Source organism: Pelophylax lessonae (assembly GCF_965119305.1).
Source record: "Pelophylax lessonae genome assembly, chromosome: 3".
Taxonomy (NCBI): Eukaryota; Metazoa; Chordata; class Amphibia; order Anura; family Ranidae; genus Pelophylax; species Pelophylax lessonae.
The window spans coordinates 624448947-624474981 of NC_138770.1; the positions used below are offsets into that span (position 1 = coordinate 624448947).

General features: G+C 45.8%; 1 protein-coding gene across 1 annotated transcript in view; it reads right to left on the minus strand.

Annotated features, from left to right (window-relative positions):
* Window positions 1-26035, minus strand: part of PPP2R5A (protein phosphatase 2 regulatory subunit B'alpha) — a 229891-nt gene that overhangs the window by 18885 nt on the left and 184971 nt on the right. Inside the window, exons 7-8 of the mRNA XM_082252330.1 lie at window positions 25883-25991; window positions 12299-12352 (exon numbers count right to left, since the gene is read on the minus strand). Of these exons, the coding sequence (XP_082108456.1) occupies window positions 12299-12352; window positions 25883-25991 (163 nt within the window). The remainder of the gene's footprint in view (window positions 1-12298; window positions 12353-25882; window positions 25992-26035) is intronic.

The window sequence follows — 26035 nt, forward strand, 5'->3', positions numbered from 1 at the left end:
CGTTGTTCCCTGAGCCGGATCCGATTGCGCCGGCCTTGGAAGACTTCCTGGCTGTTAATAGGGGTTCTGCCTCCCCTGCGGTGGTGTGGGATGCCCTTAAGGCCTTTTTGCGTGGTCAAATCATCAAAGGGATTACTATGGTTAAACGTAATTCTGCGCAGTGGGAGGAAACGGTTCGTGATGACATGAAGCGTAGGGAGGAGGCTATGATAGCCTCGCCCTCTCCCTCTGCGCAGAAGGCCTGGCTGGAGGCGCAGGCTTTGTATAACTCAGTGGTATTTTCCGCGGCTGAGAAGAAACGATATTTCCTGCAACAAACGTACTTTGAGGAGGGCGAGAACACTGGGCACATGCTGGCTATGGTAGCCAGGTCTCAACAGGATCCTGGCTCGGTGACGGAGATTGTCTCTCCCTCCGGGGAGGTGGTCTCCTCCACTCCTCAGGTGCTTGAGGGCTTTAGGCAGTTTTATGCTGATCTGTATCAGTCCCGGTGCGGGGGCCGGCCCTGTCCTCCTTTTTGGACGGGTGCTCCCTGCCTCAGCTTCGGCGGCAGGATAGTCAGTCCCTTAGTGCTCCGATTACAATGTCTGAACTGACAGATGCGTTGGGGCAGGCACCTAATAATAAGGCACCGGGAGCGGATGGCCTTCCGGTTGAGGTCTACTCTAGGTATGGGCGAGTCCTTCTGCCGGCTCTCCTCTCCACTATGCAGGATATTATGCGGACGGGGGTTCTGCCGGATTCCATGAGTGAAGCCATTATTATTGTCTTGCCCAAGCCGGGGAAGGACCCTAGATACCCCGACTCATACCGACCGATCTCCCTGTTGACCACTGATATAAAACTTTTCGCACGTATTCTTGCTAACCGGCTTTCGAAGGTCATTACCTCCATCATTCACCCAGACCAGTCTGGATTTATTCCGGGCAGGTCCACGGCGATTAATATACGGCGGCTTTATCTCAATTTACAAATTCCAGTTGATAACCCGGGTAATAGAGCCATATTGTCCTTGGACGCGGCCAAGGCATTTGATAGTGTCGAGTGGCCTTATCTGTGGGAGGTCCTCTCTCGCTTTGGCCTGGGCGATGACTTCATTGGTTGGGTTAAGGCGTTATATTCAGCACCTAGGGCGCGAGTCAGGGTGAATGGGGAACTATCTTCCCCGTTCCCCCTCTACAGGGGCACTAGGCAGGGGTGCCCTCTGTCCCCCCTGCTGTTTGCGCTGGCGATAGAGCCGTTGGCGGCCCTCATTAGGTGTTCCCCGGCTGTGGTGGGTTTCCGAAGGGGTGACCTGGAGGAGAAGGTGTCCCTATATGCGGACGATACCCTTCTGTATTTGGGTGACACTGAGGGTTCCCTTAATTCGCTTATGGTTCTTATAGCACAATTTGGCTCATTTTCAGGTTTTTCTATTAATTGGGATAAGTCCATACTAATGCCTCTTGACCCCATACCCAATCCCTCTCTGCCGGCCCTGGGTCGTCTGCGTGTGGCAGACACTTTTAGGTATTTGGGGGTGATGGTCTCCCCGGATCCGGCTCAGTACCTGCGTTTGAACCTGCTGCCTCTTTTAGACAAGCAACGTACTAAGGGTAAGAGCTGGAGTAAGCTGCCACTTTCGGTGGTTGGCAGAGTGAACTTAATTAAAATGATTTGGGCCCCCCAGCTATTGTATATCTTTCATAATTCTCCAATGTGGATCCCAGTGTCCTGGTTTAAGCGGGTGGAGTCCCAGTTTCGTGACCTTGTCTGGCGGAGGCAGCAGCCCCGTATTAAATTGTCTACCCTTCAGTACCCCAAGGATAAGGGTGGATTGGCAGTACCCCATCCGCGGATGTACTTTCTTGCAGCTCAGTTGCAGCACTTGGCGGGGTGGGGGGATCAGTCCTCGACGGACCCACAGTCCCTGCTTCTGACTAACTACAGGCTACCTCTCTCAGCGGCGTCCCTTTTGGAGATGGATCTTCCCTCATTGCCGTTCCGTGCTCCCACGGCGACCCTGTTGCGTCGCCTGTGGCGGGAACTGCGTGTGTTGTCACACTCGGACGGATTTTTTGATTTTACACCACTATGGGACAACCCGGCCTTTCCAGAGGTCGCTAGGTTGCAAGACTCTCTGGGGTGGCGGGACAGGGGTATAAGGTACTTTGCCCAACTGTTTGAGGGCTCTGTGCTTAAGCCTTTTGACCGCCTTCAGTCTGAATTTAATCTCCCTCGCCAACACTTCTATCGCTACCTCCAACTGCGCCATGCCCTTCAGACCCAGCAGCGACTGTCCCCCATACGACAGGCGGACCAGACGATTGTGAACTCAGTGATTAGGGCTCAAGATAAACGGGGACTGATCTCCCTTAGGTACCAATGGCTTCTCTCGTGTATACAGGACCCGGCCTCCTTGCGGTGTAGAGCGGCATGGGAAATGGATCTGGGGGATATTGGCGGAGATCAGTGGGATCAGGCCTTAGAGGCCCTTCCCTCGGTGTCTCTGTCGGCTTCCCACAAGCTTTCCCAGCTCTTTATACTCCATAGGACGTATCGTACCCCAGTCCTCCTGCATAAGTGGGGTGGGCGGGATACGCCTCTTTGCCCTAAATGTGATTCCCACAGGGGAGATTTCATACATCTGCTGTGGCGCTGCCCGAAGTTGGTTAGGTATTGGACTCAGGTCACACAATGCATTTCACAAGTTGCCCATGCACCTATACCGGTTGATCCTCTGGTGTGTCTGTTGGGCATACTAGACCCGGAACCGTTTACCCCTGGTGCATATATAATGGTGCATAGGCTATTATACTTGGCCAGGAAACTGATTGCTAACTATTGGATGAGTCCAACGATTCCTACATTGGCACAGTGGGTGGCACGAGTCAATTATATTCTGCTAAGAGAACAGCTAGCGTATCGCCATCGTAATGCAGCCACAAAGTTTTATAAAATCTGGCAGGATTGGTTGGATTGCCCGGGACTAGCACCTGCACAGCTGCTTATGTATCGTATTCTGCAGGCTTAGTTTGTTGGTAGACATCCTGGCTGTAATGGGGTCTTTCTCACCTGAACTCCTATTTTCCCTTTCTTCCTCTTTCTTCCCTTCTTGTATTCCCCTTTCTTTTTCTCCTTCTCTCTGTTCGACCCATTCCCCCCCTTTTTTTTTTCCCTCCCTCTCTTGTTGTCCTATCCCTTGGATTCTGATATGGGTATGATGGCTACGTGGGCGTGGTGCTCTCGGGGGGTGTCACTTTCACACGGTTGCTGTGGGGAGGTTTCTTCCTGCGCTTATGCCGAACCCTGTTTATCCTGATACATTGCTGCTTTGGTTTATGTTTATATCGGCCTAAGTAGGTTCGGCCATTTCTATTATCTTAACACTACTGTAATTATTCCTGTTTTTGTATTGCTCTATGCTGTTTCTTCTCACCAAGAGATGTGACCCCTGCGAGGGTGCGGTATTTTTCAACATGTATGTATGTACCCGATTGTCATTGCTGTGAATGTTTTCACCCGTTCCCTTCCCTTCTCTGTTTTTTGTTTTTTTTTGTTTTTAATAAACACCTTTTGGATTTAAAAAAAAAAAAAGCTTCAGTGGGGACACCTGAAAAAACAGATTCCTGCGAGCAACCTTCCTGCTATAGATCTTTAAAATGCTGCAGACACTTCAGTTCTCATAAAAGTGCAAAAATTTGAATAGATTTTTATTTGCGCAACACTAATTTTATATTTATTCAGTGGGGACACCTTTTTTCCCCATGAGAACTCTTACAGGAGTGAATTTACCTTCCGAGGGGTAGATTTCTCCTCACTTCCTGTTGTCTCCCTCCGTTTGTAAGTAGGAGTCGTTTGTAAGTCGAATGTTTGTAACCCGGGAGCTGCCTGTATCTGGGTCTGACTCTGGACTCAGCCAGAGTGTTTCTTCTTCTGGAAAAACTCCAGAAATTGCAGGAGGCAATTCAGCTTCTGTTGTTCAGCAGACGGTTATCGCTCTGGGCTTGCATGCGGGTTCTGGCCCTAATGGTGTCTACCTTCGAGGCAGTTCCGTTTGCACAGTTCCACATGAGATCTCTGCAAAAAGATTCTGGTGAAAGAATCCAGTCTCTAGAGGGGACTTGATTCTCCATCACTTTGACAGGGAAAATGCTTTCCCTCCTGTACTGGACAGTTGTCACCATGGATGCCAGCCTGTCCGGGTGGGCAGGCGTCTTCAATCAATGTACTGGAGCTGAGAGCGATCAGTCTTTGTCTGGATCATTGGACAATTCGTCTTCAGGGATGTCCGGTACGAATTCAATCGGACAATGCCATGGCCGTGGTCTATGTCAATCACCAAGGGGGCACAAGACATGTCCTGGCAGCTCGGGAAGTAGCCAGTATTCTATGGTGGGCAGAACGATTCGTTACAGCCCTCTCTGCTGTACACATTCCATGGAAGGCACGGAGGTTTGTGGCATGGTCTTAGGATCCTCTGGCCGACTCCTTAGACATATTAGGGGTTCCTTGGAGTCAGTATTGTCAGATTTACACGTTCTCAACTTCTGCCAAGTCTCCTGTGCAGGATCGAGGCAGGTGGGATTACGGTCAGTCTTGTGGCTCCAGACTAGCCTCGCCGGTCTTGGTACATCAATCTGGTATGGCTGGTCACAAGTGCTCTTTGGAGACTTCCTCTCAGGGAAGATCTGCTGCCTAAGGGCCAATCTTCCATCCTGCTTTACAGCCGCTGGCTTGAACAGCTTGGCTGTTGAAAGCCAGGTGCTGAAGGATAGAGGTTTGTCTGAATCGGTGATTCCTACACTGCTAAAGGCTAGAAAATCAACTTCTGGGAAGATCTACCATCGTACTTGGAAGTTGTACATTGCGTGGTGTGAGTCTCTTGGGCAGCGCCTGGCCTTGGGAACCATCAAGGGCCAGGTTTCGGCCTTGGCGGTTTCCTTTCAATGACCATTGGTCATTTATTACTTGGTGCGTAGCTTTATTCAAGGAGTTTGACTAAAGGATTTCCATTTGAATGAAGACATTTCCATTTGAATGAATGAAGGATTTCCATTTGAATGAAGACATTGCATTGCCTTCCCTATGTCCCAGGCCTAAACATCTTAAGGTAATTGCCTTGCATTCCCTGGATGTGGTTCAGGCAATCAGGGTGTAGCTGGCAGCTACGAGTCTTTTAGGAAGTCAGACTCACTATTTGTACTCAGGGATGGACCTCGAAGAGGGATGGCTGCTTCTGCTGCGACCATTTCCAGATGAGATTTAGACCATTTCCAGATGGACACAGAGCTTATGCCTCATAGGCTTTCCGTCATCAGGAGTAAGTGATGCAGGTTTGCAAGGCCACCTGTGCACACTTTCACAATGTTTTATAAGGTGGATGTGTTGGCATCTGCAGATGCTTCTTTTTGGCTGCAAGGTTATTGCAGGCTGCCGTTTTGAGGACCTGGTCCTCTTTGAGGGTGTATTGTTTTTTTTCAGGTGAGCTACAGTTGTTTATGGTCGAGCTCCATGTAACCTGGTGGGCTACATTTAGCTATGGGAATATTTTCTTGTCGTTCCCACCCCTCATCATTGACACTGCTTTGGGAGGTCCCAATTATCAAGAAGATAAAGAGCTGTGTGTCAATAAATGAGAGAAAAAAGGATTTTAACTTACTGTAAAATCCATTTCTCTGATGTTATTTGACGGACACAGCACCCACCCCTCTGTGGAGTTGGCTTTCTTCTGACACTGCTTGTAGCAAAACTGAGTGCTTATAGCTGAGAGTGGGAGTATACCCCTTGGGACTGTCGCATAGGCGTAGCCAAGCTTTTACGTGCCTAGAGTCCTACTCCTGTAGAGGGCAGTATAGCCCGATTGTCAAGATAAGCTGTGTCTGAAAATGGACGAAAAAGAAAGCTGAATTTTTGTCTTACCGTAAAGTCCTTTTCTCTGAGGTTCACTGATGGACACCGCTCCATGTCGTCTAGACCATTGGGGGCTTATGCTGCTCTCTTCAGGAGTAGGACTAGGCGGAAACCTTTTTGGTTAAGCCCCAGAGGGTATACCAATCACTTCCTGCTATAGGACTTCATTTTTTAACAAGCAGTGTCAGAACAACACATAACTCAACCCAACAAAGGGGCGGGTGCTGTGTCCATCAGTGAACCTCAGAGAAAAGGATTTTATGGTAAGAGAAAAATCCAGTTTTCTCTTAGCTCACTGACTGCATCCCCACTAACTAGTGACAATCTCATCAAAATAGGCAGGAAAGGGGAACACCTTAGTCCCCTTGGAAGATCTGCGGGTGCCAAACTGCATCTACGTCGCCGATTCAGCATCGGCTGAGTCCTTCAACTTCAAAGTTTCCCACACAGACACAATCAATGCCTCCCCTGGCGCCTTGTCACGCGCTGGTGCAGAGGAGGATTCATCCTCACTGTTAGAGCACTCAGGGTGCGTGGACGCAGACCCAGTGGGCTGACTTGCGTCTGCAGTGGCCAAATCCACTTCAGACTCTGAGGAGACAGAGGATACAGGTGAAGGTGAGGGGTGCTTCTTGCTAGGCCACTTTTGCAGGGCCATATCAACCTTTGAGATAAGTGACTGCAGGGACGCAGTCATGGCCGCCAGGGCAGACTGAGACCCAGAGGTTCCCACGTTTTCAAGGAGTGAGGTCAGGTAGTGATACACTTTCCAGGGGCTCCATGGTTAAATCTGAGCCGCACTGCTCAGAAGAAAGAAGAAGAAAAGCTCTTATTTTTTAAAAGAACCCCCCCGCTTGGAGCACAACAAGGATCAGTGCACCCACGGCCCCGTAAATAGCAGAGGAAGGACTGTATACCCACAGAGACTCACCACCATGCACCCAGAGCTGGATCCAGAGCGCCAAAGAACCTGCCACACTGCGATCAAACAGGAAGTGCTGACACTGACACTAGAGGCCCCCGCTGTGTGTCACCGCACTGGACTACAAGAAAATGGCTGCCGCTTTAGACTACAATGGGAAACCCAAAACATGGCTGTCGGACTGCATAAGCATGGCCGCGGGGGCTTAAGAAAACCATCAAAGGCAAAATGGCGGCACCGCATGGGACCCCAGGTAAGTAATAGTCCACCGGAGGACCCCCCCTCCCCTTACTTAAGGGTGTACTCACTTTTGTTGCCAGCAGTTAAGACATTAATGGCTGTGTGTTGAGTTATTTTGAGGGGACACAAAATTTACACTGTTATACAAGCTGTACACTGATTACTTTACATTGTAGCAAAGTGTCATTTCTTCAGTGTCATCACATGAAAATATATAATAAAATATTTACAAAAATGTGAGGGGTGTGTATATATATATATATATATATATATATATATACACATATATACATATACACATACACACATACACACACACACATACACACAAACACCTAATGCAACTGTATGCCTCAAGTCAACAATTATTACTATTACTCCATCTCACCAGTTTCAATGTCAACTAAAATCGTTTCTACAGATACATCACAGCCAGGCACTCGTATTCCATAAGTCTAACACTCTGCTCTTCGTGTTTTTCATTTTAATGTATTTAACAGAACAGAGGATATAGCTTCGTGCTACACCCCCACATAAACATCCTGGCTATTTTTAGAACACCTACTTTCCAATCTGAGAGCCGTGCTCATCTCCACTGTTGCCCACTCAAAAACAAAAGATTTGTTTACTACATCGGGAAGCTGTATTTATGTTACATTTTTAAGTTCATCAAGGTGAGCTTTGCTATTCAGGTGGATGAGCTTTGTGAACATTTACCTCAGTACTGAGTGAGAATATTTGTGAGACACGGATAATTGTCATCAGTATTGCGGCATAACTAATTTCATTATAAAACACACATACAACATTGCAAAATTGCAAAATGACAAGGTAAAAAAGAAACCATATTCAAAGTCAAATTCCCTTCAAACCTGATAAATTGCTTGTGTCTGTGCTCTCCCAACTCTGTGTAAACAGCACACCATATCTTCAAATAGGTCAAAACGTTTTTTTTTTTTTTTGAAGAAAGATTACATACCCTAACAGGAGTGACTCCAAAAACCAAGCTGCTTACCTCCTGAATGTCACCCCTCTATCCAAAAGAAATTAAAAAATTCATGGCAGCGAAGTTGTATTCTGACATTATGGAAAAATACAAGCCCCCCCGATCGTAGGAAGGAAAGAGAACAAATATTGGAAGATTTAGACTCCTTATTTCCTTTAAAGAAATCAAACCTTGCTAGTTTCTCAGGCAACAAATATTTATCTTGTCCCATTCGAGAAAGAACCACCCCCCCCTCTTTTTTCACCCCGAATTTTGTCTTTCCCTTCTCTATCCACCGATGTACCTGCTTAGATTTATACTCTCTCTTGCTGTGCATCCTCTATGTTATTCTCTCCCTGCAGTTTACCCTTGTACTAATTGTTTGTACAAATTGTTTTCTCTACATGTAAAATGGCTCGGAATTCAGCATTTATTTATGGTCAACAGCTCCTCGATATCACATGCAATATCTCCACTGGCTTAACTATCTGCCCTTTTACTTGTATAGGTTTATTATTGCTGCCCTGTTCTATTGTACCCATTTGTACATTTTTCATATGGTGCTGTTTAATGTTTGTTCTTTTATGTCCTGTATTGCTTTTCTGAAGTTCTTCAATACGAAATAAAGAATGACCACATTACAAAAAAGTGCAATGTTTCAGGGTCGCGCAGGGCACCTTCATCTGGCACGTGATAGGTGCCTACAGATGTACAAGTTATTTAAATGAACATCCACCAGTAATCAAATTTTTTAAATTATGCAACGATCCTTAAAAAAAAAAAAAAAATGGGATTTTGTGTCTTACCATAAAATCCCTTTCTCTGAAGTTCATATACGGACGCAGTCTCTGATCTCCATATCAGTAGGGTTATGCTGCCCCCTACAGGAGTAGGACACTAGGTAGAAAAAAGTTCTGGCTACGCCTATGGGCAGTCCCAGGGGGTATACCCTCTCTTCCTGCTATAGGATGTCAGTTTTGTATCAAAGCAGTGACAGAGAAAATAATACCAAGCTAACTCAAAAAAGAGGGGTGGGTACTGCGTCCGTCAATGAACTTCAGAGAAAAGGATTTTACGGTAAGACAAAAATCCAATTTTCTCTATCGTTCATTGATGGATGCAGTCTCTGATCTTCATATCAGTAGGGGCGTCCCAAAGCAGTGCCATAAAATAAGAGAACAGCACAAAAATAAGTCCCCAAGGCTAAACATAGCCAACCAGGCAAAATAGGACTCATCAGAACAAGAGAAGACCCACCTGAAAAAACAATAAAAAAACACCCTCAAGGGAGACTAAGAACCCCCTTAACCACTTCAATACCGGGCGATTTCTGGCACTCCACTCCTACAAAATCATTTTTTTGCTATAAAATTACTCGGATGCCCCGAAACATTATATATATATATTTTTTTAGCAGAGACCCTAGGGAATAAAATGGCGGTCATTGCAACTTTTTATGTGACACGGAATTTGCGCAGAAATTTTTCAAACGCATTCGCAGATTTTTTTTTTTTTTTTTAAAAACTTTTGTGAATTAAAAAAAACACTAACGTTAGCCCAATGTTTTTGTATAATGTGAAAAAATTTTTTACGCCGAGTAAATAGATACCCAACATGTCACGCTTTAAAATTGCTCACACTCGTAAAAAAATGACGGCTAACTTTGGTACTTAAAAATCTCTATAGGCGACGCTTTAAAAATTTTTTACAGGTTACCAGTTTAGAGTTACAGCGGAGGTCTTGGGCTAGAATTGTTGCTCTCGCTCTAACGTTCGTGGCGATAACTTACATCTATGGATTGAATGTCATTTACATATGTGGCCACGACGTACGCTTGCGTTCGTTTCAGCGTGCGAGCTAACGGGGACAGAGCACTTTACATTTTTTTAAATTGTTTATTTTATTTATTTTTTTTACACTTTCCATTTAATTTAAATTTTTTTGATAACTTTTATGCCTATTACAAGGAATGTAAACATCCCTTGTAATAGGATCAGTAAATGACAAGTCCTCTTTATGGGGAGATCAAAGGTCAATAAGAAAATAAAAAAAAAAAATCTCAGCTGAATGCAGAGATCTCAGCAGTATTGAAACTGCCAGGCCAGGCGTGACGTCATAGAACGGGCGAGCCGGTAGAAGCACCAGAGGGCAGTCCCCTCCCACCGCCTGTAAGAATGATCAGGCGGCAGTTCAGCAGCTATGATTGTCCTTATAGTGAAGGGAATCGCCTGAGGAAAACAATTATATCTGACGTCCGTCCGGGGGAAGTGGTTAAACAGCAGCCCGCAAAACTTTGCAGGCAAAAGAGGCATCCGCAGATGCCAGCACATCCTCCTTATAAAATTTTGTGAAGGTGTGAACAGACGGCCAGGTAGCCGCCTTGCAAACCTGAAGCACAGATGCCTGATGGCAAAAAGCCCAGGAAGCATTAAGCGCCTGAGTAGAATGCACCTTAACAGGGAAAGGGGGAACCTAACCCTTAATCAAATAAGCCTGCACCACCGTCTGTCTGATCCATCTGGAAATAGTCACTGCAGAAGCAGGCAGTCCTTTCTTAGGGCCATCCGTGAGTACAAAGAGCGAATCTGGCTTCCGAAAAAGACTCAGTAGTCGTCAAGTACACCCCGATTGCATGAACCACATCCAAAGTATGTAATGCAATTTCCTTAGGATGTTTAGGCTTAGGACACAAAGAGTTTAACACAATGTCCTCATTCAAGTGAAAACTGGAAACCATCTTCGGAAGGAAGGACGGATGGACCTGGACGAATTACCTCTTTATCCCTGTGAACCACCAGATAGGGAGAACAGGGATAAGCCGCCAGTTCCGACACCATGCGTGCAGAAGTAATAGCCACCAGGAAGGCCACCTTCTGGGATAAGGTAAGCAGAGGAATCTCCCAAATACTTTCAAAAGGAGGTTTCTGGAGCCAAGTCTGTCGCACCCCCTGGATAAAGTTACGCAACCCACGTCCCAATATCGCCAGTAGTGAGGGGGGGGGGCAGGTGGTGGGTGCGTAACAGGACAGAGGGGAACCCGAGATTGTGAGGGTCCGACCGTCCTAGGGAGGGGCCCGCGTCCACCCCAAAATCCGCCAGGGGTTAACATTTACTCACCATACCGGAACAGGCAGGCGCCATCTCCTGACAGAACCCCTCTCCCTCTAAGTGGGGGGGCTATCGGCCAAATAGGAACTCTGACTCGGGCATAGAACCGGTCATATGCGACCTGGCAAAATGTTTAACTTGCGGGACCAGTCTCCGTTCAGTGGGACTATGTCACGGCAGACCCAGCGCAGGGCTAAGGTCTGCGCACGCTCGTTGGCTGGCTGGGGTGACCACTGGATCTATACATCCAGCCTGTCGCCCAGATCCAGCATAGTTGCTTGTAGATCTCACAGGAAAAAATCCGGAGAAAAAGCGAACTAAAAAAAATTATCTAGAAAAAAACTTTGCCAGGACCAGAGATCCAAGCAAGGAACTAGGGTCCTTACTCCTGACTAGGTAGATTAAAATTGACATTCTATAGCAGGAAAAGAGAGGGTATACCCCCTGGGACTGCCCATAGGCATAGCCAGAACTTTTTTCTGCCTAGTGTCCTACTCCTGTAGGGCGCAGCATAACCCTTTTGATATGGAGATCAGAGACTGCGTCCATCAATGAACGATAGAGAAAAAGGTTCAAACTTATTTGAAGTTTCCTAGTGTGCTGGTGAATATATATACACAGTGTCCTGCATGCTCTAGTGGTTGCTGCAGCACCCAGTACCTTTGAGAGCTCATTCCAGGAATGTGAGCAATGGGATGGACTATGGATAATGAATATGGACTGTGTGATCTCCCAACTTCTCATTTGACAGCTGAGGGGGTTGAGTCACACACATGAATGGCTATAAAAATACATTCTATGTGAGCAAAAATAATTGTAAACTTTTTTTCTGAAACTTTGCATCTGTATTAACACCTTATAATCCATGTAAACAGTGTTTCTGAAGGTCCAAGTTATTCAGTATTCACATGCAGAAACATATCTGTGGATCTCTCTGGAAGAACATCGAAAAAAAAAAATGAAAATCTCTATACAGAGGGTCAGTTTGAGCACAGCAGCCAGGGCTGCAGCTGCAGAACCTTGCGGTACATCTCCAGTTCCGGCCTGGCTCCATAAAATTTAAGGGAACATTCTTTAATTTTACATATTCGTATTTCTCTTAACGGAACACACAGCCAAAGTACATAAGGAAAGAATGTCAAAATACTTACTGGCTCGGTCAGCGCTGCATCCTTCTCTAAAAATTGGACCACGCAATATGCCAACTATAAACGGGAAGAAAAAAATAATTCATTATGCAATAGGGTTTCTAGATTCAGACCGATCAGTATGGCTAGTTTAGTAAACTGAAACACACATGTAAGCGTAGTGGGATTTTAATTGCATCATCATGCAAGTAGCTCTAAAACCTAAACTTTTTTTTATAAAGTAGGTTAAAAAGTTAGCTATGAATGTTTTTTTTTTTTTTTTTTTTTTTTTTTTAGGGAGACATAAATAAGACAACTGAGAGGAAACCAATCCAAAGGATGGGAAATCCTCTCTGAAAGTTGTGACCGAAGAAGTGTCTTCAATGGAAGATTTTATCCTCTTCTGCCGCTTTGGTAACCACTCAGAATCCACACAGGTGGATTCTATTCATCATCATTAGTCATTTAGGTCAACATTGCATCATTCAGAGATCCTCACTGAACTTATGGAGAGAGTTTGCTGCACTGAAAGTAAAGGGGCTGAATAAGTTCGCACGCCCAATTTTTCAGTTTTTTATTTGTTAAAGTTTGAAATATCCAATAAATGTCATTCCACTTCATGATTGTGTCCCACTTGTTGATTCTTCACAAAAAAATTACAGTTTTATATCTTTATGTTTGAAGCCTGAAATGTGGCAAAAGGTAAAAAAGTTCAAGGGGGCCGAATACTTTCGCAAGGCACTGTATGTATGTATGTATGTATATACATATATATATTATATATATATTTTTTTTTAGGTGTAAAAAAAAATAATATCTCCATTGCCATTTACCACAAAAAAAGACCATATTGTCTGAAAAAAAACAAGGTATAATCCACCTGGATACACAGAGCAGTTGTGATGAAATACACAGATTTACTAACACGTAGTTGCAAAATAGTGACTGGGGTTAAAATGGGATTTTTGACTTACCGTAAAATCCATTTCTCTGATGTTCATTGACGGACACAGTTCCTTAATCTTCTTGACAGTTGGGTTATGCTGCCCCCTACAGGAGTAGGACACTAGGCAGGAAAAAACTTTACTACACCTATGGGGCAGTCCCAGGGGGTGTACTCCCATTCAGCCATAAGCACTAAGTTTTGTTACAAGCAGCGTCAGAAGAAAGCCAACTCTACAGAGGGGTGGGTGCTGTGTCTGTCAATGAACATCAGAGAAATGTATTTTAGGGTAAGTCAAAAAAAATTTTTTTGTACCGTAAAATCCATTTCTCTGAGTTTATCGACCGACACAGTGTTCCATAAATCATAACTGGTGGGACTTCCAAAAGCAGTGCCAAAAGGACAATGAGGGTTGGGGAAAATAACCCAAGGCTTAACAGACGAGCCCTTAACCAGGCTCCTGTGCCCTTAAGCAGGACACAGGAGCCTTAAAGAGTTAGTAAACCCTCCTCAAAAAAATGAAAAACCCTGTAAGACAAAGGTATAATGAGCTAGTATGCATCGCATACTAGCTCATTATGAAATACTTACCTTAGAACGAAGCCCACGCAGTGCCGCCCGCTCAGCGACAGGACGGCCAACATGTTCGGCCGTCCTGTTTCCTGGTTCGCATCCTCCGGCCATATGATTGGCCGGAGGCGCAATTACGTCACTCCCGCGGGAGCCGCTGTCCACAGCACAGGGCTCTGAAGGAACGGCACGGCATGCGCCGATGACGTCATCGGCTGCATTAAAAGTAAATATCTCCTAAACGGTGCAAGTTTAGGAGATATTTACAGTACCTATAGGTAAACCTTATTAAAGGTAAGCCTTTATAGCCTTTTACCTATAGGTAAGCCTTATTAAAGCCTGCTGCCAGGAACTTTTCTGAAACGCTGCACCCTCTGCAAGGGGATCCCCCCCCTGAAGGAAGGACACACGTTTAGGGGAGACTCTGCTGTGCACTCTGCACCGGTCTCTGCACTGGGACCCCTCTGCACTATACCCACAATGCAAACAGCAGTGCATGCACCTAGGGGTCTCCTACTCTGGGACCCCTCCAGCCTACCAGGGCGGGACACACGCTATCCAAGGACCCTTACAGAGTGGGGATAGCAGGGGGAAACCACAGGGGTGTCTGCTGCATTCTCTGCCCTGGGACCCCCACCAGACTCTAGGTCCAGACAGGGGGGAATAGGATTGGGGGAAGCCCAGCTCAGTGAGGGATTTACGGATGGGAGGATGGAATCTGCAGGCAGGTCCAACCATCCCTGAAGGTTACCTGCCTCCACCCCAAAGAAAACCACCAAAAGAGGAGAGGGAGGGACTGTACTTACCCTTCCATGGTGCGGGTAATGCTCCAGACAGAACTTATCGTCACTGAAGTAGGGGAGCTGTTTGCCAAGGGACCACTGCGACTCAGATCCAAGCCCAGTCGTATGCGACCCTGCGAGACATTTAACTTGCGGGCCAGCCTCTGTCCATGAGGTTATGTTGCGGCCTACCTAGTGCGATCTGCACGCGCTTGCTTACTGGGCTGGGGGGACCACTGGATCTAGATTATCCAGCCCATCGCCCAGTCCGGCAGTTGATTGTAGATCTACAGAGAAAACAAAAAAAAGATGTAAGGAAGGAGAAAATTGCTAGGACCATAGATCCCAGCCGGGAGCCTAGGTCCTTACTCCTGACTAGACAGATTAAAATTGATTACCTAGAGCGAGAGAGGGGGGGGGGGGGTTATATGCCATCTGAGGACGGCCCATGAGCTTAGCCAGGTATTTTTGGTTCTGCCAAGTCCAACTCTTGGGTGAGGCAATATAACCCACTAGTTATGATTTATGGAGCGCTGTCTCCGTCGATGAATGAAAGAACGGACAGGGTCGAAGAACCACCATATTCCTGTAAATCGCCAAATAAGATTAACGATAAGGAGAACGCTGCCAGTTCTGACACCCTGCACGCAGAAGTGAAAGCCACCAAAAAGGCCACCTACTGGGACAGTGTAAGCAGGGTAATCTCCAGAATACAGTATTTTTAAAAGGAAGGCTTCTCTAGAGCAGAAAGCACCAAAGTGGCATCCCAAGGCAGCACCATAGAATGCCTGCTAACTTCAGAGCCACCTGGACACTTCTTGTGCCCCTTTGGTGACTGACAATAGCCACGGCCGTGGCATTGTCCGATTGAATGCGCACTGAACAATCCTGAAGACGATCCGTCCAATGACCCAGACACAGTCTAATTGCTCGGAGTTGCAAGACACTGATTGGTAGTCTGGACTCTTCAAGCGTCCAGATCCCATGAGCAAAATGCTTGCCGAGGACACCTCCCCAGCCGGACAGGCTGGCATCCGTGTTGACCACTGTTCCTCCCGTTGTATTGAAGGATTTTCCCAGCTTTAGTGCCAGAGAACGAAGCCACCTCATCAGGGACTCCCTCATTCCCCGACTCAGCCGGATCCGATTGTCCAGAGACAGCGGAGTCTTGTCCTATTTGGTAGGAATCTCCGTTTTGCTATGGAACTGTGCAAACTGAACCGCCTCGAAGGTAAACACCATCAGGCCCATGCAAGTCCGGAGGGACGACCATCTTTTGGACAGCAGGAGGTGAATCACAGCTTGCAATTTCTGAAGTTTGTCCAGAGGTAGGAGCACTCTGGCTAAGGCCCAGTGCAGAGTCAGGCCCAGATAGTTCAGCTTTGTGGATGGAGCCAGAGCAGACTTCTGAATATTCAGAATCCAGCCGAACTCGCAGAGTTCGTATTGAGATCTCCAGGTTTACCACCAGAACATTGGGAGACTCCGCTCACAGAAGGAGATCCTCCAAGTAGCCCAGTACCACGATCAATGGTTGGTGTAGCAAAGCTAGCACTGGGGCTAACACTTTTGTAAAGATGAGAGCAGGGGTGAGACAAAAGGGCAACGCCAACAAACTGATGCTCCTCTCCCACAGTAAAGCGAGAAAACGCTGGTAACTGGCACATATTGGAATGTGAGAGTAGGCGTCCTTGATATTGATAGAGGTGAGGAAATCTCCCTGATGCAGGGATGCCATCACCGTTCGAATGGGTTCTATTCTGAACTTCTGTACCCGCACAAAGCAGTTGAGTGCCTTGAGGTCCCGGATTTGATGCACTTTGCCTTCCTTCCCAGGGAATGTGAACAGGTTTGAGTAAAAACCCTGAAAACATTCCGAAGTCGGAACCAGGACAATCAATCCTAGAAGGAACAGGTCTAGTATCGCCCCAAAACAGGCCCTTAGGCAGTCTGGGGCAACTTGAAAGAAAGAAAAAAAAAAAAAAAAACTTGCTGGGGGATAAGCGCGAAGCTATCTTGTAGCCGGACCGAATTACTTTGTGGACCCACTTGTCTTGCACCAGGGAAGTCCACAGATCCGCAAACCAGCGAGTAGTCCCCCCACCCCCGACACGGGTGAGGGCGCACCTTCATGCAGAAAGCGCCTTGTCCACTGGTCTGGAGAAGCCCGGCCCGATCTTGGCTTGCCAGACCAAGTTTGTCTGGATCCTCCTGAAGAGGCCCTGAAAGGCTTTGAGCCCTTGTCAGTCAACTCAGAGGGAAGAAAAAAATTGTTATGAGCTGAGAAGGAAGGCCCACATCTGCAATGAGGTTCCTTGCCCTTAAGTAGCCTGCGGAAGAAAAGTACCCCCCCCCCCACCCCCCGTGAGACATTTAATGATGTCAACCAGGGTAGCTCCAAACAGGCGATCTCCTTGGAAAGGAAGATTAGTCAAGGCCTTTTTTGAAGTCTGATCCGCAGACCAGCATTTGAGCCAAAGACATGCCTAAGGACCACTGCCAAAACAGAGAGGTGAGCCATCAGGTGCGCTGCAGCCAAAGAGGCATCACAGATAAAATGCAGCCCCTGGACCGGCTGGTCCGCCAGCTCAGCAAAGACAGGTTGCAGCGTAAGAGCTTAGCCAACTCGGTCAGAGTTTGCGACACTAGGGCAATGGTGAATACCGTTTATCAGTAGCTTGCTGACCTATTAGGCATATATCATATGCAATAGGTGTACCACACCGTAATGACAAATCCAGTTCAAGTGACTAAGTTTCCACTTTGTGGTACAATTTTTTCTATTGTGGCATGCCGACCAACAGACTCATAACAGAGCAGCATCCATAGATTCCGTATAGGAACGTATGCAGCCTGTATGTTATTCTGTTGGTCAGTACCTCCGGAGTGTATGTGTGGCCGGCTTGGTGTGTGTGAGTCATTGTTTTATGTTGATTGTCATGTTTGTTGTATATTTTCACCATTGACACCTTTATATTTTGTACACTGTTCCCCCATAGGGGGCATTTTAGACACTGTGTCTTTTTTGCTCTTCAATAAAGATTTTTTCAAATTAACATAGTTGGTGTGAGCATCCCTTAATGCAGCCGTTCCCACGGAGCTGTTCTATAGCCCCCATCCTTTTTTACATTGTTACTGCTATTTGGCTGCGGTGGCTCCCCATGATCAAGTAGAGGCTGTCTGATATACTGATGAGTCTCCAGACGGAGTGTGTCAAGCATACACAGACACCATAGTCTCTAGGCACGGTGTATATTCTCTATGTATTTTCAATCGCATTTTGATCTATTAAGGATCTTCTTTCTATACACCTGCCCTTTTGAGATACCGTCTAGATTGATAGAGCAAATTTGACACACTGTCATTTTTTCATGAAATGTAGATGTATGACTTTGAGTTCATTTTGGTGATAATTGACCATTCATGGCTTTCTTGGTTGATGCTTCTTTTAGTATCTCTGGTTATATGTAGATTATTTGGTGTGGCTCTGGGGCAGGCAATAGTGGTGACATATATATAAAAAAAATTTTTCATTGATCGTTGAGCAGTATCATAGTCAAGTTCCAGCTTTGAATAACTTAAAGTATGGCATTTATGCTAGGAGAATCCCTAGATGCGGAAATCAGGGCTACTTTTGACACTACCAAAGATACGGAACCCTATGGGGATTTAAAAAATCTGTTCAGGGACCACAAGAAGTTACTTGTTAGGTCCCTCAACAGAAAATGGGATGTATTGTCTTTGGAATCGTACATAACACAAGGTATTATACCAAGAGGTTTGCGTGAAAGAGTCATTCCAGCTAGGCACCTACATACAGAACGTTTTCTGGATAAGTGGAAAGCAGAATGCATTGCCCATGGTATTAGGGTCATGGCGTTAATAGTGGAGGAAGAAAAAATACAATTGGAAGAATTTCAGGAAGAAACGAAAAATATATTAGATAAATTAGAACCACATAAAGAACTGGAAGAATTCCAGAAGTTAAATGATAATCTCAAAAAAGAAATAGAGAGAACCCAAAAAAATCTAAAAAGTGTTAAGCAGTCCAAATTCCAACGAGATTTGGACGATTGGGCCCGGGGGGAAATCTTTGACCTAGCTTCCAAAAACAGACGGAATAGGTCAAGAAGAAGAGGAGGGAGCTATAGGAATAACTCTAGCTATGAATCCATGCCCTCAGGAAGTGATGATGATGATCGATCGGTCACTTTTTTAAGGGAAGGTATGGCGGAGGATGTCACTCCGCCTACCACTCCCAAAGGAATCTTGAAGAAGGGCCCCAAAAAAGGCAAAGGAGGCAAAGAAAAAGAAAGAGACAAACCAGGAGACCAAGGGAATGTCTGGGAACAACGAACCAGACCACGGAACCGACGATAACGAGTAGTTCCAATCAGTCTATCAATCAGGAAGAGGTTTCCCTTCCTCCAACTGCCAGTCCCCCTGACTCAAAAATTATTAACTTGTCCAATTTTGTACTAAATGAATTCCATATCTCCGTCCTTACTAAGGGCCTTTCTTTCTCTCCAACCTCATGCATGGATCACTTCGAGGTATATAAAGACTTGTGTCTTTACCTCAGAAAGGTCTATTACAGACTAGTGCATGAGGGCAGTGCTGTCACTCCACATAAATCACAATCAAATGCAAAAGAAGAGGAAGCCCTGTCAGCCTTAGAGTCACTTCTGGATGAAGCGGGTGAGTTCTCGGAGGAGGATGAGGTCCCTCAAGATGTTGACAAGCTGAGAAAGAGCAACATTAGTATACGTTCCACCACTATGCCTAAATTTTGTACTAACAAGTGGCTAAACTCTTTCTTAATACTTGTGGAAGAAGACCTTAAATCAGTTGACTGGGACTCACTCTCCTCCGATAACCTAACACGCGATGAAAGAAAAGCTTTACGCGACCTTAGAGAAGCAAGTGATTTGATTATCAAGAAAAGTGACAAAGGGGGAAATGTTGTGTTGCTTACAGTTGATAACTATGAAAAAGAAGCTCTACGTCTTCTATCGGACAAAGCCACCTATAAAAAACTTCCTTCTAATCCACTACCAGAATTGGTACGTGGTATTAATGAAAAACTAGGCTTTGCCCATGAAGCAGGATTGATTAGCACGAGGGAGAAAAAATATCTGCAGGTGGAGGAGTATAACATACCCACATTTTATATCATACCAAAAATACACAAAAATCCAGTGGACCCCCCGGGCAGACCCATTGTGTCTGCCTGTGGGGGTCCACTGGATAGGATTGGCAAATATCTCGACTCACTGATCAAGGATCTTGTCCTGGACCTTCCCTCGTATGTGAGAGATACGGGGGACGTCTTGGGCAAGATCAAGGACCTTGAGTTTGCCACGGACATCCTACTTGTAGGTATTGATGTGGAGTCTCTTTACACCTCTATCCCCCACCCTTGGGGTTTACTCTCAGTCTATCACTTTTTGGAACAACAATTTCCCCTAAAAGGTTCACAGAATGAATTCCTTCTGGAATTACTTGAATATTCATTACTGAACAATGTCTTCCAGTTCTCCAACCACTTTTACCAACAAATTAGAGGCACGGCCATGGGAGCCCCATGGGCCCCTTCCTACGCCTGCCTACATTTAGGAATGTGGGAGGAGGAAGTGGTGTACACCTCGTCTATGTACCTCAGCCATGCCCTTACCTGGCTGAGGTACATAGACGATGTGCTCATGATTTGGAATGGTACACCACTCCAGTTGGAGCAGTTTATGTCAGAACTCAATGCCAATTCACGCAATATTCGATTGACCCATATTGCGGACAGGAGAACTATCTCCTTCCTCGACCTAAAGGTTGAGCTCAGGGAAGGTAAACTAGTCACCACCACATATCGAAAACCAACGGCTGCCAATACCCTTCTTAGGGCTGACAGTCACCATCCAGCCAGCCAAAAAATGGGGATCCCAGTGGGACAATTTACTCGTATTAAACGTAATTGTTCACTCAATGAAGATTATATCCGTGAATCTAAAGAGCTATATGCAAGGTTCCGTGAGCGAGAATATTCACACCGAGTGATCAGGAGAGTTAGGAAAAAAGCTGCAGTTAAGGATAGAGATAGTTTACTGACCCAAAAAAAACCAAAGTCGGAAAATCCTAATTTGCCGCGTTTGATCACCAAATACGGGTGTCATTGGGATAAAGTGAAACAAATACTTCAATCACATTGGCATATATTGCAGAAAAATGAACAACTGAAAAATATAGTGGGTCCGCGACCACTTCTGACGGCCAAAAGGGCCACAAATCTCAATGACCACCTGGTGCGCTCCGAGTTCACACGTACCCCTAAAACCAATTGGCTTACCGAATTGAAACCCTTAAAGGGGATGTACCCATGTGGTCACTGTCAGATCTGTGGCCATGTAACTAAAACACAGGTCTACACTGATTCTACAGCTAAGGTCATCTATGGCATTGAGTCCTTTATAAACTGTTCAACCTCCAGGGTACTGTATATCATCACGTGCCCATGCCACAAAATGTACGTAGGAAAGACCAAAAGGCAACTACGCATTAGAATAGGAGAACACCTCAAAAGTGTGCGACTCAAGGAAGATACTCCCATCGGCACACACTTTGCCGAGAAGCATAATAGTGACCCTTCAGGTCTGAAAGTAATAGGCTTCTGGGCTCTTAAGATATCTTCTAGGAGAGGAGACTTTGATAAAGTCCTGTTAAAAGAGGAGAAGGCCTGGATATTTAGACTCCAGACTTTGGTACCCCTAGGCCTAAACACAGAAATGAGTCTTCGTATCTTTCTGGAACCATAATATCCAGGTATTGTTGAAGGATAGGTGGACTAGGCTTGTCTAGGGAATTAGGAACCCGATAGGTGGAAAGATCAGCTTGGGAAAATCCAACTATGGGAGAATAGAGCCCCAATATGGCATAGATAAAATAGGGAATATGACCACCTGATTACTAACTTTTTCACGTGACATCATTTTTGTTGCCCGTGAAACAAGTTGAAATATGTACTATATTTCTAACTTTATGCGGGCCCTCCCCCTTTCTCTATATTGAGTCACTAGGTTATTAATGCCCTGGTCGATTTTGCTTATCATACCATTATTGGCACTAATTCCCTTTATCTATGAAAATAGTCCTGGAGGTCCTTACAATAGTATTTGATGATGCTTATTATAGCATCATTAATTATTTTCTTCCCTCTATAAATTCATGAATGAACTCCACCTATATAGTTACCTTCTATAAATTATCCTAAATGAGATGGTTAAAACATCTTCGTGTATATGCTAAAAATGCCAGGCTGTGGTTTTGACCTGAACTTCGTTTCAAATTCCTTATGAAGACATTTTTAATTTCAAGTACTTTTTAGCATATCTGTTTGAGTCAATCTTGGGAATAGTCGCGGTGTTATTCAGTAAATGAAGCCTAATTACAGCAGCAAAATTTGCATTAAGTGACTTAACTAGCTTAAAGTAATTCCACCATATCGCTATACCTTTGTTGACCCTGCCTAAACATTTATGCTAAATCAAGTCCCCAAGCCACAACAATACTAGCCAGTTAATATGAAATAATTAGCATTACCTGTTTTTAACCACAAGATGGTGCTACACCATCCGGTCTTTTAATTACATAGGAAGCAGTATTGAGGAATGTCTGTTGTGCTGTCACCTGTCTGCACTTACCAATCAGGCTACCCCCTTTATATTGATCTTCCGTACTAACCAATGACATCCTGAAGAAGCGTGCGTCACGCACGTGAAACGCGTTGACGTCACACGCCGGCCGCACAACACCCGGAAGTGCCACTGATGCGTTCCAGCTCCTGTGAATGGCGTAATAAGTCCGCGACGTATGGTACATGCTGCCTCCTCGTGGAAAGCTGATAGCGGAACGAAAACTTTGGGCCTTCATGTTCACTTCACCCACGGAGGGGTCACAGCGGTCTCCCGTCTTTGAGCAGCTCTTTTCAGCCTGGAGAACTTACGGTGAGCCACAGTTGTTTTGGAACAAAAAAGGGGGATAGAGAAAGGGCAGTGAACACCGGCAGGTCTGGGCTAAATAACTAGTTGATACCCATATCTCTGTGGTCTACTAAATATCTATTACTATGTTATCATACCAGACACAGCCCTGAAGTGGTGTGAGCCTGCGCAGTTAACAAACAATACTGCGTCTCTCCCCTAGCTCCCGTATTTGGTTCTTAATAAGGAGAGACTTTCATTGTGGCAAGGTGATCATGCTGGCCTGATCTTGTTACCCCTATAATCAAAGTGAACTTCCTTTGTCACCCACTAGGAGTCATTTATTACTATTCAGTTTAAATGCACTGAAATTACACCCAGCTCGTCAGCAATGACACACAGACATTCCTCCAACTGCATTCCAGTCTTTGAGGACTTCAATTGAAGCAGCAGAGTCCCAAAAAATATCATCATAATCCATATGAGTTCAAGAATGACACATATTGTTTTTGAATGAAAATTACTGGTTTTTCCTATTTTTTCATTCCTTTTTGAATTTTGAACTTCGGAACTCCAACCTTATCCAGGGACTTGGTTTATCAGTAGCTTGCTGACCTATTAGGCATATATCATATGCAATAGGTGTACCACACCGTAATGACAAATCCAGTTCAAGTGACTAAGTTTCCACTTTGTGGTACAATTTTTTCTATTGTGGCATGCCGACCAACAGACTCATAACAGAGCAGCATCCATAGATTCCGTATAGGAACGTATGCAGCCTGTATGTTATTCTGTTGGTCAGTACCTCCGGAGTGTATGTGTGGCCGGCTTGGTGTGTGTGAGTCATTGTTTTATGTTGATTGTCATGTTTGTTGTATATTTTCACCATTGACACCTTTATATTTTGTACACTGTTCCCCCATAGGGGGCATTTTAGACACTGTGTCTTTTTTGCTCTTCAATAAAGATTTTTTCAAATTAACATAGTTGGTGTGAGCATCCCTTAATGCAGCCGTTCCCACGGAGCTGTTCTATAGCCCCCATCCTTTTTTACATTGTCAATGGTGAATACCGGCCTCACTGCTGATTGTTTGAACTGGAAAAACAGAGGGTACACCACCTGTGGCACAGTCCACATCTGAAGAAGGTACTCCATTTAGGGGTAACGCCTAGTAAAGCGCATAGGAACCCCACAGGGATGCTTTGGTTGTCCCTACTCTTTAGTGACAATTCTGTCAAAAGAGGCAGGGAAAGTTACATCGTTACATAGTTTGTGACCAGTTCAACCTATGATGTGTGTGTGTGTTTGCTGTTAACCGTACATTGTATACCCCTGCCGCCCTGGATGGCTTGTGAGTGCCAAAGGGTACCTGCGGATTCATTGCAGCTTCAGCTGCATCCTCCATCTTTAGGGTCCCACACCCAGATACAATCAGTGCATCCACCAGCGCATTTTGTGTGTGGTCGCAGACATGGAGGAATCATCCTCACTATCAGAGGATTCCAGGCGCGTGGTTGCAGACCCTGCAGGGTGACCAACGTCTGCGGCGGCTGAATCAGATTCAGGATCTGATGAGACAGATGAGGCTGGGGAAGGCGCTTTTTACTACCCCGTCCCCCCAAAGCAACCTCCATCTGTGACACAAGGAACTCTGGGACCGCCGTCAGTGCATGGATGGATGGCTGGGACCCGGAGGGATCCACAGCCTCAGAAGGGATCAGATGGGGATAGGTACTTCAGGGACCCCCATTAGAGAAGAGGGAGATTCATGCAAAAAAAGCGCATAACACCGATATGGACAACCATGGCAACACCACAGGGTCCAGCACAGAGCATTACCACTGCTATAGCAGAGAGAGGGAGAGAAGCCCCCACAAAGACTCACCACCAGCGATCAGGTACTTGCAGCACCAGACAAACTGCATACCATGAGGCAATCAGAAAGAGAAAGATCCCAGAGTCAGCACGAAATCTCCGTCATACAGCTTAAAAAACATGACTGCCGCAATTTTCAATGAGAAGAACCATAAGAAAATGGCCGCTGAGTCTACACAAACATGGCCGCCGCTCCACAGCACAAAAGGCCCCAAGAAAATAGCAGCGCCACACGGCTCCCAGGGGGCCCAGTGGGGAACCCTGGAGCACTGAACACATGCCCAGCAGGAAGGGGGGGCACTCGCAGGAGCCCCCACCAGGTAAAGACCCTCCCAAAGGGCGACCGTCTGGTTGCCAGCTCAACACCCCAGACCGACCTAAAAGGTATGGCCACCCCATTGGAGTGGGGGGGGGTGCGGGGGGAAGGTGTAGGCAGGTGTGGGGGGGGGTAACAAGTCCACAGAGGACCACCAAGAAGGGAGGGGGAAGCTGCATAGGACGGAGGAGAACCCGGAGGGTCCGACCATCCCGGGTAGGGGCCCACGTTCACCCCAAAAACCTCCAGGGTCAGAGAAGGGACAGTTACTTACCATACCAGGAATAGGGTGGGCACCACTCCAGACAGACCACTGCTCCATCGGAATAGGGATGGCTGTCGGCCAGGAGGAACACTGCAACTCAGGCCGAGGCCAGGTCGTATGCGCGGTCGTATGCGCCCTCGCAGGCCAGCCCTGTCCAGTGGGGCTAGGTCACGGCCGACCTAGCGTGGAGCTGATGCCTGGCAGTTGATAGTTGATTCTCACAGGAACAAAATAACAAAAGGAAAAAAATTCAATTTAAAAGGAAAAAATTGCCAGGACCAGAGATCCCAGTAAGGAACTAGGTCCTTACTCCTGACTAGGCAGAAAAAAAACTGAGTGCTTATGGCTGAGAGTGGGAGTATACCCCATGGGACTGCCCCATAGGCATAGTCAAGCTTTAGCGTAGTTCCTGCCTAGTGTCCTACTCCCATAGGGGGGCAGCATAACTCAGCTGTCAAGAAGATAAGGAGCTGTGTCCATCAATGAACAAAAGAGAAAAAAAAATATTGCCTGAACACAAAGGGGTTATAAGCATGTCCATCATGTCATATCAGGTTGTGTGTTGGTTTGAGTGTAAAAGTACTGCTTTTCTATATAATGGCTGAAAATGTATAAGTCATGACAGCTACTGATAAACCTCCACAACTGTCAATGAAGGACAAACCTGAATAATACAAGACTGACTCACTCTCTCTAAGAAGCTTAAAAAAAAAAAAATACTGCCGTTCTGGTGTGAGCAGTAGGATTCTAGTTCTACAAACTCGCTATGTGTGCTCAATCTGAGAGTTCCCAATTCAATTACAAAGTAACAACAGGTGCAAAGACTTCACACAAGTACTGTTCTTCTCTCCTCAATGTGACAGCATCGAGGCATTACACTGACCTGTGCATGAAACAGAGCCAGGCCCTTAGCTGTGTGCATAGGAATCAGGACTTTCATAAGGAATTGCTTGTGCTCAGCTTTCAACGGTAATGCAAATCCATTGATGATGCTGTGATGAAAACATAAGAGATTTTCGTAAGGAATCATATCCTG